This window comes from Xiphophorus maculatus, chromosome 4 (genome assembly GCF_002775205.1).
Source record: "Xiphophorus maculatus strain JP 163 A chromosome 4, X_maculatus-5.0-male, whole genome shotgun sequence".
Lineage (NCBI taxonomy): Eukaryota > Metazoa > Chordata > Actinopteri > Cyprinodontiformes > Poeciliidae > Xiphophorus > Xiphophorus maculatus.
Genome location: NC_036446.1, coordinates 32,079,580 through 32,091,823, shown reverse-complemented (window position 1 = coordinate 32,091,823; position 12,244 = coordinate 32,079,580). Strand labels below are relative to the sequence as shown.

At 39.6% G+C, this 12,244-nt stretch overlaps 1 protein-coding gene across 1 annotated transcript in view; it reads right to left on the bottom strand.

Annotated features, from left to right (window-relative positions):
• LOC102233331 (neural-cadherin-like) overlaps positions 1-12,244 on the bottom strand; it is a 322,632-nt gene that overhangs the window by 113,400 nt on the left and 196,988 nt on the right. Inside the window, exons 20-24 of the mRNA XM_023332302.1 lie at positions 10,471-10,662; positions 9,177-9,620; positions 8,443-8,773; positions 7,423-7,516; positions 2,600-2,784 (exon numbers count right to left, since the gene is read on the bottom strand). Of these exons, the coding sequence (XP_023188070.1) occupies positions 2,600-2,784; positions 7,423-7,516; positions 8,443-8,773; positions 9,177-9,620; positions 10,471-10,662 (1,246 nt within the window). The remainder of the gene's footprint in view (positions 1-2,599; positions 2,785-7,422; positions 7,517-8,442; positions 8,774-9,176; positions 9,621-10,470; positions 10,663-12,244) is intronic.

Here is a 12,244-nt window from a genome sequence, read left to right as displayed (position 1 = left end):
GTTTTTTTAAAATAAAAAAAATCCCTTTTTACCTACGTATTTACTAATAACATGTTTTTGCACATGGATTTTCCCCCCTTTACTTAAAGTGGCAGTGTGTAGCGTTTACAAAAAAAAAGGTTTTTCACGTATTTGGTAAAACTGTCACCAAACTGTGAAATTATACCACGAGACAGGTAATCTGTGAAAAAATCTATTTATCCACTTATTTGCTTTGACATGATTCCTAATCATTTTGTGTGTTATTAACTTTGAGTTCTAATTTGCGATTTAAAAGTAGTTCAACTTCTATATCTGTCCACACAAATGAACCTCCATGCAGCCATGTTTAATTCCTAACCGGAAGTCAAGGTTGCCCTGAAGGACTCTGATTGGCTGAAACTTTCTAGCTATGCACTACACTGCCCCCTGCGGGTCTGGCATGTTTACAGCAACGCTCGGGGACGGATTTTTGTGGGTACATATGGATGAAAACCTTTCTGAAACAGACCCTGTGTGCATAATATATTTTTAACAATATGGCGGAGATATTCAGTTTTATAAAGACTTTGCTACATAAGAGGACTAAATGTGTGAACCTGCTTTTCCCCTCGCTGCCTCGGGTTTTTGAGAGCATGATTTAAGCTCTTCCTCTTGTTTTTAGAACACAAAGAAATCCTTTTATCTGCTACTGCGAGGCCTCTGCTCTGCTCTCGTCTTCCCAGAGCATCATGCGCCCCTCTCTGTCTCCTTCTCCATAACGCTATCTCTGAAATCATAAAAATCCTTCAGCCACATCCTATTTCTCTAAAGAGAATTTGATTCCGAGCAGAGTGAGCCGTGCCGTACATCAGGTAATGATGGATGCTGCTCATCATGTGAGGGAAATGTGCAAGCTGAGCAAATCCACAACTAATTATTTTGCAAGCATAAGTAATGAAAAGAGGCTTTTCTGACAGCAGCAGAGATCCCATGAGTCAGGGGAGAGGAATTAATAATGGGAGTGGGGAAAAAGAAATCCTTAGATGTACTTTGAAACACTGCAAACGAGAAAAGTAAACAACAATTAGCAGTGTACTGAAACCTGACAGAAGTGTGCAAATAATGAGAAAATTCGACACTTTTTTTTTTTTCCAAATGTGTAGTGTTGTAAGTCCAGCAGTACCTGTTGCTGTTATGCTACTGCTCAGAGGTTCAGTGGAATACGTTCAGAGTAGAGCTTAACAGTGAAAAATATGTGGATTTCAAAAAGTGAGGAAAGCAAACAGGACATCTGGAAAGTATTGACGTCGCTTCAACTTCCCCAATATTTCTTATGCTGCAGCCTTAATCCAAATTCCGTTACGGAAATCTCTTTCCTCAGAATTCAACTTTCAGGGCGCATTTTACATATTCTGTTCTCTTTATAATGATAACCCAAAATAGAAGCCATCACAATCACGTGTCTTCAGAAGTAACCTGCTTTGTCAAGAGTTTGATCCTTTGTGGTGTAAAGCCATCGGTGAACATCAGCGAACAAAGAGCATCACAAAAACCAAATAACACGGCCGACAGGTCAGACATGCTGCGATAGTTTAAAGCAGAGTCAGGCTATAACACCAAACCCCAAGGTCTGAACATCTCATGTAGCAGTGTTCAGTCCACCACCTGAAAACATGAGAAAATACAGCATCGCTGTAAACCTACCAAGACATGGCAGGTTACCTGAAAGGTTGGCCCATCAGAGACTCAATCAGAAAAACAGCTCAGAGATAAACCCGGCCTCCTGCTGCGGCTTCAACAAAACAATCTGTTAACAGCACAAATACTGATTGTGGTCTTCAAAATACTCCAAAAGTGAGAAAAGAAAAAAGAATAGAAAAACATCCAGTTTGCTGTCTGACACAAGCATGTAAGGCACACAGCAAACATTCGCTTTGGTCAGATGAGATTAAAAGTGACATTTTTGGCATGTATTTTTAATGCCAAAGAACCCTGTGTGGAACTCATATTACACATTATTCTAACCACACCATCCCAATGGTGAAATGCTGTGGGAATGGTTTTACTTAGTAGGAAAAGAGACGTTTGTCAGACTTAATTAGAAGAAGGATGGAGCTAATATTAGCCTGGAAGAAAATGTGTTTAAGACAGAAAAAGAAATGTGAAAGTGGAGCAGAGGTTCAGGACGACCCTGGAACAAATCTCAATATTTGGATCAGTGCTTCCTAAATGTTCCAGCATCAGACCCACACAACGAAAATGTAAGAGGGCCGTGATCCAAACAGAGACAACACAATCTGCATCCACAGCCACTTTATTTACTATTAAATGTTGCATTCATTTCATTTATTGCTTTCATTTATTTTCAAGTCCTGTCACCTTTTATATTGTTAAAATGCTAATCGTTTCCTGACGTCTTTTTTTGGCATTTTCATTCATTTCTGAAGGGCATGTAAAGACCCCCAAATTTCCATGTTCAGGATGGCGAGTGGGGTCCCAAAGCCCAACTTTGGGAACCACTGGTTTATATCAAAGCACATTCAGGAGGTAAAAACCAACTGCGACTCTCTTGCTGTGTAAATCTAGTAGAAAACCAAAAACCTGCTGTGACATTTCCAGCAAAAGGAGACCCTCTCACCTGCGAGGCGAAGGGACGCAGAGTTGAAGATGGCTTCGTCTCGCAGCTCCCTTACGTATACGGTTACTGTGGAAACGGCGTCGGGCCAAATTCCATCAGACACACGGACCTGGAACTGGTAGGTGCCGGGTAGGGTGTTCTCCTTGATGATAAGGAACCCGGTACGCTTGTTCAGGATGAAGTAACTAGGGGGAAACACAAGTACGAAATTTAATGAATACACTGTCAAGGTTAAAAGAGGGCACAGGCTGTTTGGTGCATCAAGTACAATTGTGAAAATTTTTCCATCTCAACCTGGCTTTAAGTGGAACAAATAATCGCTCCCTTATTAAAACTATTAACAATGGTATTAACTTGGTCAAGTTTTACAAGTCACACTTTGGCCTGCCAAATGTCTAGCCTGTAGAATTAAAATGCAGCAATCACATAAAATAACCTGTTTGACAATGAAGAAGGCTAAAAGATCTGGAAAAAAAACAAAGAAAAAAAACTGATAATTTCCCAAACAAAACAAAATTAAGAAAGGAGGAGTAAACAGTGTGATATCACAGTGAAATCCATTATCCACTTATATGGAGCAGTAGTGAACAATGGCTGGTCTTCCAAAATTACTCCAAAGACCCATTGGAAACTGATCCAAGAGCAACAAGAGAACCCAGAACAGGCATTAATTGTCCCAGTTAATGCACATTTTCACCTTCACTGGCTGTCAATTCAGTACATAGAAGTATAAAAAAATACTGTGGGACTCGACAAAAAGTTTTAACCCAGATACTAATAGACAAAGGAGCTGAAAGACAAAGATAATTATTGTTTTTAATCTGTTATTTAGGTTCTCATATGATCACACTGGTGCAAAGTGTCATTCTACCCATTCAGCGTTCCAGTGCTTGAGGAGCTCCTGATCATTCATGGAACTTCTTTAGAAATGTGGACTGTGGCCGCTGACGTTAGCTCTGGAGTGCTGCTGATACATGTTTAACACTGAGACGCTATTTTAGGCTTGAATAGCTTTGCTGATAGACTAACTGCATTTAGGACAATTTGAACACAACAGTAGTCTTTTCCAGTGTCCCATCAGATCAGTTTAGAAGCAGAAATGATCCCCCAATGGAACAAGAGAAGCAGTTTTGTTGTCTCTTGTTGTTTGCAGATGACGCTTGAGTGCTAGATTTACTGGTGAACCAGAAACATCCGATCACCAAGGTTCTGACCGGAACCTTTGAAAGTAAAACGCTAATTAATTATGTTAACAATTTTAAACATAATTAATGTGTTAAAGTCCTAGCTCTAGAAAAAAGACGTCTTAACGACATAAACGTAGAATTACTAATCTATTATTGGAAGGTGTGTTTCTGGCCACGTAAGCTTAAAATTAAAACAATTTCGAAAAAAAAAAAAAAGAGATGTACGTAGTAAGAAAGACGTAAACACGGTGGTGGTAGTGTGGTGGTGTGGGCTTGATTTGCTGCTTCTTGATGAAGGTTTTTACCTTTGGAAGGCTGGAAGTCAGTTGTGAAACAGCCTGGTACAATGATTGAAAACCGACATCGATTCTCTTACTTGACTGTAAAGAAGCTCTAAATATAATAATCAATATAAAAAATATAAAGAAAAGTGAGTAAAGTTATTTTCTATAGCGACTTATTGTGGGGTGGAGCATACATAGGGTTAGTCTGACCTCAAAGGAGTCCACTGGACCACAGTAGAGCCTCGGAGCCACACTAACACTGTCATGTTCTCATATAAATCTGCATTCAGACAGAAACAAACTTGGAATCCGCTGTCAGTCTGCTCTTGAGGGTACGAAAAAAAGGAAGAAGTGATGAATTAGCGAGAGCGACTTTAAAAAGGGGAAAAAAAAAACTTCAACACTTACATGTGTGAGGAGGCAATTTTACTTGATTCTTTCAATCAATGCCGCCCTTGCACAGTAAATGAACTCATTCACTTTAATTACAGAGGAAATCTGAGGCAGAGCCTTGGAAAATCAAATAATATACCACTTGTAGTGACAAGAGCTGCATTTAATTCATTTACAAAACATTGTATAAAGTGTGCTTCGCGCCCTAGGTTCAGTAATCAGTACCAAAGTTGTTTTATTACTGCAGGATTACTTTATTTGATTCTTAAAAATTAGCTTCTCAGTCTTCTGAATGTCAGATTTGATTCCTCATTATAAAGTTAGTTGTTTCTCCTTTAGGTAAAGGTATTCTGTTTGCAAGAATCTGAACAGATGTTGAGTCATAACACAGCAAACAACGTCTCTATGACTACGCCCCAAACAAACACATTAAATGCCTTGCAAACCTTTACAACCTTTAAAAAGTTTTGCTCTGTCACATTTATCACCAACTTCTTTTTTTTACCACATGATCTGCTGTGATACTTTAGGCCTACCATGTGAAGAAGTTGGTTGCCTACGTGTACCAGAGCAGCTTTGTTCCACAAAAAGCATATTTAGAGATTAAATACTAGTTGCTTAATTGGCTTTGTTGAATCTGTTGTCAAAATGACATCCATTTTTTCAACCAGGTCAGGTTTTTATTCTAATTTGATTTAGATAAATTCCATCTTCTTACTAAATTGATGACATTTTTGTGACAATTCCATTAATATTTCTCATCCAAAAAAAGGTTTTAGGGAAAATAAATTGTTTTCTAACAGAGTGTATTAATTAAATGTTACAAACTTGAAGATTTCTGTAACTTGAATAATAAACCCTGATAAGGGTAAATAAATGTAAATTGAACATCTTCCATCTCTTTTCTGTCCTGATGGAATCTCTCCTCCTGCTGGTCATTCATTGGTCAGATTCTCAGGAAACCGATCCAGATGTGAGAACAGGTCATGCATTTTGATGCTCATGTTGCTCCATAGTTCAAAAACTTGACCTGATTGAGCAAAACCAATGTGATTTTTGGATTCAGCACATCAGAATGATCCTAAAACAGTTGGAAAACCGCTGACAATTTCTTGGCTGTTGACCAGTTTAATCCATAATTGCAGGTAAGGGCTTCACTTGTCAATGGTCATAATGTTATGCTTCTTTGGCATATCGGTTACATATGTTTTTGGCAGGACCAATCTTTTGTTAAATAAAGGTTGAATCTCATTTTTAATAAGACAGTAAGTTAAAACAATAAATAAATCTGTTCATGCTTGGATATTAGGTCTGTGTCGGCTCTTTATTTGAGCAAACAGAACAGATCAGAGCCTGATGAAATGTGTTTGAATATCACAATGAAAAGAATCCTCAGTGCTTAGGTGGATTTGTTTTAAATACTCTATGAAATATGGCAACTCTGATGTTCGTAGTAGGGTTTGGTGGTGCCAAAACCATAAACTTCTTCGCAGCTCACAGACATTTTTTTTTAATTTTTGTTTTATAATCCACCAGGCATTGCTGTTGTACTATTTTGATTCACAGCTCCAGAATAATGCAAGAACTTTGAGCTTGTGAACATCATCTTTTCTGCCATCTGGCTAGACAAGTGAGCCACACATGTGCTCTGATGTGAGCAGGACTGGCAGCCTGCTGGGAATCAGGAGACACACAATCAATGGCTCGTGTTGTGTTTTCCTCCTGGTTGTGTGACAACGCACAAGACTGGCAAGTAAACAGAGATGTCTGAGGGAACGGATCAGATCGGTTCTGAAGCAGTCAGTCAGCATCTTACCAGCAGCAGGAATTATCTCCCAAGCATCACAGGCTGGGAAAATGTTGTGCACCGTTGCACTTTGCAATTTGTGTTTGTCGTGGACTCTAGGCCAAGTTCATCTTTAGCACAGACAACCAAGGGCTTTACAATCTGCAAATGTAAAAGTAGTGGCAGTAGTGTTTGCGTAAAAGACAACATAAAAAAATAGATATATTTTGTAGTTTAGAAGTCAGCTTTGGATGTGGCTGTAGACTAGCTTCTAGGTGAACTTTTCTCTTTGTTTATTCAAACTGAGGTCGTTTTTTAATGTTAGCGTTTAACTGCCAGAGCTTGTGAATAAATTCAGAAGCAGCATCTCGTGCAAAACACGTTAAAATGAGAAATCACCACCACAATCTGCGGCCATGCTGTTTCTGTTCTGTTGCTGTATGTAAAAAAAATATTTTTTTAATGAATCTAAATGTAAAAAAAAAAAAAAATTAAGAGCATACGCATTAAATTTGATTTTCCTGTCTTTTGTTGCAACAGGAAAGAGTTTGATGCACTGAGATGTCAACAACTCACTTTTGTTTTCTTCCATAATCTGTCATCAACTGGCAGTCTGGGGATGAAAGTCCAGAGCTCTATTCACAGTCCACTGGTGGCCCCAAAAAATGTCTCCACTGTTAAAGTACTCTTCATCAGCGCAGACAGAGTGTTTGCACAGCATAGCATGAAACTGGATGAGCTTATCATTGAGCCATTTCTGCAACATTTGAATAGCGCTTCTGCACATAGCATAGCATCACTAGTGTGTGTGTCACTTCTGATATACAGTTATTAAAATGTATCTAACATCTGAGCCTACTTGGATTAGATGGTTATACCACTACATTTTCTACATTAAGCTGATCATAGACAGCAATTCAGTCATATTAATTTTACATTCAAATGAAAGGCAGATATGTTTTGGGTTCTTAGCAGTTGACCGACAAAGAACTAGCAACAAATACTAATGGTATTTCAGTTCAAAGAAAAGGACAAATTCATGTTCAGAAAACGCAGATCTTTCCACGTTTGTATTATGAGGTTCTGTCTTTCATTTTATATACTGTTACAAAAGAATACAGCACAAAATAAACACATAAAACAGAAAGCACTGAGCTGCTCATTCTGTTTTACCTTGGCATGTGTCCCTCAAAGACGTAGGTCTTATTGTCCCAGTCATCAGGGTCAGGAGCATAGACCTTTCCAAGAACTGTTGTTGGCATGCGGCCTGAAAAGAGAGGCATAAATTAGCTGCTCTGTACCTGTGCCGATAATACAACGTATTATTTTTGGCACCAATATTGCTGTTTGCCCATAATTTAAATGTCAGATGCATGTTTTATGCTTCTTTGAGCTTAGACCTCCAAATTCTGTCTAGGGTCGGCACTTTCTTACTCAGTGAGACTTCAACTGAAACAGGCTGGATTTTCTTTCATTCACAACTTTTCACTCACTGTGTTTTTAAGCTGAAAAGGGGCATCTAATATTCCACTTATAATCAGACTGGCTTGAGTGATATAAAAATGTATTTGATTTATGGTGCATAGGTGCAAAATTTTATATTTATTGTACCTGTTCTTCTTATAAAGTGCCTTTTTCCGGGAATTTGTCAAAAATAAAACAATTAAAAACAAAAAAAAATAACAAAAAAGGAGGACTGGATGCAAATGCTTCAAGTTCCATTCACATTTTTTTCCCAGCATGCATGATTGGAATTGATTTGCCCAGAAAAATGATAATACAGATATAAAAGTCTGGTCAAAATGAACAATGATTATAATCAAGAAGAAAGAACTAAAGGTCGTGAAAATGACTGAGAGTTTTTCCTTCAAATGTAAAAGGCAGATCTTAAAATGATGAAATTTTAAGGTTGCAGTTTGTCTTTGCCAGGAGTTGTGAATGTGAAAGTTATACACGACTGAATAAAGCTGTTGTCATTCTTGGCCACTGACAGCAGGTATTTCAAACAAAACTAAATTAAAGTTCTCCCTGCTGTAAGAGGTGCAAAACTATTCTTTAAATTCTAGTAGGAAATGCACAAAAGTTTGTGATGTAGTGTGAGAAGCTGTGAAAACTCTTAAGGTGTGTACTTTTCCAAAGCAGCCTGTTAAAAGCCCGCCAGGCTGAGGCTCGTATCATCCTTCATCTCCTAACCTCTGTGGCTGTTGATGGATATCTGCTTCTCTCCCGCCACGTGAGCGTGATCATTCTGGTCACCAATGGTCACAGTCAGGGTGCTGGTCACCGTTTTGGCCGGGCGACCACTGTCGCTCATGACGATGGGCAGGAGGAACTCCTTCTGGCGCTCGCGGTCGAACGTCCTGAGGGCCGTCAGAGTGGACGTGCCGTTCAGGTTGTCCTGGAGGTAGAAGTCGTTGCTGTAGCGATACTCCGGTGGGACGGTGAAGTGAAAGGGCGGCCCGTTCTCGGGAGAGTCCCGGTCCACGGCTCGGAGGAGGGCCGAGGTTTGGTTCAACCTCACTACCTGAACGAGGAAGAAGAGTTTTAGGAGTCTGTTGGTTTTTTAAAACCACCGACACATGGTGTTATATTTAATGATAGCAAAAAGTTTAAAAAAAAGATAAAACAATATTTTAGTAAACTGCAAACAATTTAAGTTTCTGGTTGTGAACTGAACATATTCCACTTGACTTAATTATCTGTTTATACCAAAATTGCATGTTTGCTTGTTTTTGTTGTTTGATTTTTATTTAATTTCTAAAACAATTGGTTTAGTGGCATAACAAAGTGACGTGTGGACCGCTGGTAGGATAGCGGACACATTGATGCAGATAAATGTGGATTGTCACTAAACTAAACTAAACTAAATTAACTAAACTAAAGTAAACTAAACCATTGCGTCTAATAATCCGTAGAGTCCAGCCTACCTGTGGACCAGCCACATTCTCAAAGACGACAGGAGAGTAGGCAGCCTCAAACTCTGGTCCGTTATCGTTAACATCCAACAGGGGCAGCAGAACTGTGGCGCTCCCTGTCAAAGCAGGCATCCCGTGATCTGTTGCTATGACAACCAAGTGATACTGAGCTGTTTTCTCTCGGTCCAGCGGCCGGGCCACCGAGAGTAGGCCGGACTGGTCGATGGTGAACAGGCCCTCAGGGTCTGAGTCTTTCGACAGGCTGTAGGTGATTTCGCGGTTCTGGCCCGAGTCCGAGTCACTGGCCACCAGACGGGCCACGCTGGTTCCCACGCTGACGTCCTCTGGTAGCGGCGCAAGGGACAGGAAGTGTGGAATGAAGACAGGAGTGTGATCATTGTAATCCTCCACCTCGACCACGCAGTGCAGAAAGCTGGAGAAGTCCAGATCCTCCACCTGGAAGACGAGGCGCACAGTGTCACATTTCATAAGGACAAAGAAAAACACTGATTTTTGAAAGGCAAACAGAGTTTTTCCAGTTTTCCTTTTCACTTGTACATACTGATTTGCCATTCAGTATGTATAAGTAAAAAATATTAGTGGTGGGACTTGGTTAAAATTTTTTTAAAAGCAACATTTTCTATTCAAAAACCCTTTTACCTGCTAAATTATTGAATAAATAGACATATGAGCTCAACACATTATTGTTTTTAGTCTATTATTCAGGTTGTTCTAACATCAGATTAGAGTAAAGTGTTATTCTGGCCATTCAGCTTTCCGGTGTTTCAGGAACTCCTGATCATCCGTGGAACTTCTTTAGAAATGTGGAGTGTGGACGCTGATGTTAGCACTGGGATGCCATTTTAGGCTTGAATAGCTTCACTAACAGGTTATCTCTTTTTAGCACAAAATATTAATTTTAAATTTAAAATTAAAAATTAAAATATTTTCCATAAGATTGTTTTGAAGCAAAACTTAACTCCCAGTGGGCCGAGAGAAGCTGCCTTATACGTTTATTGATGTTGTTTGTGGAAGTAATGTCTGTGTCAGATTTACGGACATACCGTAACGTGCAAATACAAAGATTCTGCCAAAATGAGCAATAGGTGTGGGGAGTTGGTACCTAAGGCAACTGGAAAATCTTGTAACTGGGAGTTAGAGAACATAGTAACCAAAACCGTTCAGTACACAAAAAACAGCAAAAATCAAGAATCCAAACCAATATCAAACCTCGGCCTCATGACAGTAAACAGAAAGCAACAGACGAAAATCTTTCACAGGCAGACTTAAAGATACTTTAGTGTACCTTCAGCGTGAGGTTGAACTTCTGTTCACTGTGTCGTTCGTAGTCCAAGCGCTTCTTCAGCCTCAGGACGCCACGCTGCTCCTGCTTGTGACTGACCATGTAGAACTTCTGCTCTTGATCTCCGGCCACAACGCTGAAGGTCAGCTGAGCGTTTTCTCCAGTGTCTCTGTCCTCTGCAGCCAGCTCCAGAACCTTACAACAAACAGGAACGTTGTGAAAACAAAGCAGGTTCTGTGCATGCTTGGAAATAGCTGGAATTCACAGAAGTTCTGTCATTTTGCAAAAATCACAGTGTTCTGCAGCGTGAGGTCAGAACACCAGTTTGTTATACCAAAGAGCTTAGGGAAGAAGGCTTGATACATTTGAAAGAATGATATTGGCATAATTTGGGGCTTTTAATAATTAATTTGAACAATTCTTATTTTGGGATGAAGACACAATAGTGTCTGTGGATTTTGAAAGACAAATACATTTTGTGAAAGTTTCAATCCATGTGGATTTTGCCTTCTCCACATAACACTGAAATTAAATATAGGATGATAAAAGCTATGAGTTACACCCCAACTTAATATTTTGTCAAATGTTCCTTAGTAAGGTGCAGGATGACCAAAACAAAACAGGCGTTTCATCAAGTTTCTGCTTCAGTGGGGTTCATGTCATTTGGTTGGTTTCCTGGAACAAACATGTTTATGTGATTCTTTATGTGACTGATGTCCTAATTCAGTGTATTACAGATGTTTGTCTAGAGTAGTGTTTGTGTTTGTGGGGCTGTGATTGCTGCCATGGAGTCACGGCCGAACAGTTATCTCAAAAAGAAACAATAACTAGTTCTTGCTATCACTTTAGTACCACAAAATATGACAACAAAACTTTAAGTCCATATTGACCATCCTACATGGATGATGGCAAACAACCTGCTAAAGATGTACCAACATCCACTGGAGTACCTACTGAATGACAACTCTGAAATAGTGACCTTATCCAGAAATCCAAGCCCTCTATATGTTCATTAGATCCTTTCCCAACAATTCTTGTAAAACAATGCTTTTGTTCCCTTCTCTCAATTGTTTCTGCCATCATCCACTCCTCTCTTTCACCTGGAATTGTTCCTACTACCTTCAAAACTGCAGTTGTTTCTGCTATCCTTAAAAAACCTGGATTGGATCCAAACGATTTCAATAATCACCGCCCTATTTCTAACCTTCCTTTCATCTCCAAAATTCTAGAAAAAATCATTTGCCTCTCAACTCCATCTCCATTTAACCAAGAGCAGTCTGTATGAACAGTTCCAGTCCGGTTTTCGCCCTGGTCAGAGCACAGAATCTGCTCTCCTCACAATCACTAACACTCTCCTCATGGCATCAGATTCGGATTTACTTTCTCTTCTCATTCTTCTTGATCTCAGTGCAGCTTTTGATACCATCGCTCACACAGTCCTGCTCCACAGACTCTCTTCCATCGGTATCACACACACACCCCTCGCCTGGTTTCAGTCACATCTCTCTGGCTGCACTCAGTTCATCCAACTCAAATCATTCAAATCCCATCTATCCCCAGTGGCTTCAGGTGTGTCCCATGGCTCTTAGAACTACTCCTACCTCACCCAAGCTCCACTTGAGCGCTTGGGTGAAGCTCCCAAGAAGCACTTTTGTGAAGCAAGTGCTTGGTCCATAATCTGGTCATTTCTCAAATTTATTATTGTAATTCTCTCCTGGTTGGTCTGTCTCATAAATCTATCTGTAAACTTCAACTGGTTCAAAACTCTGCTGCTTGC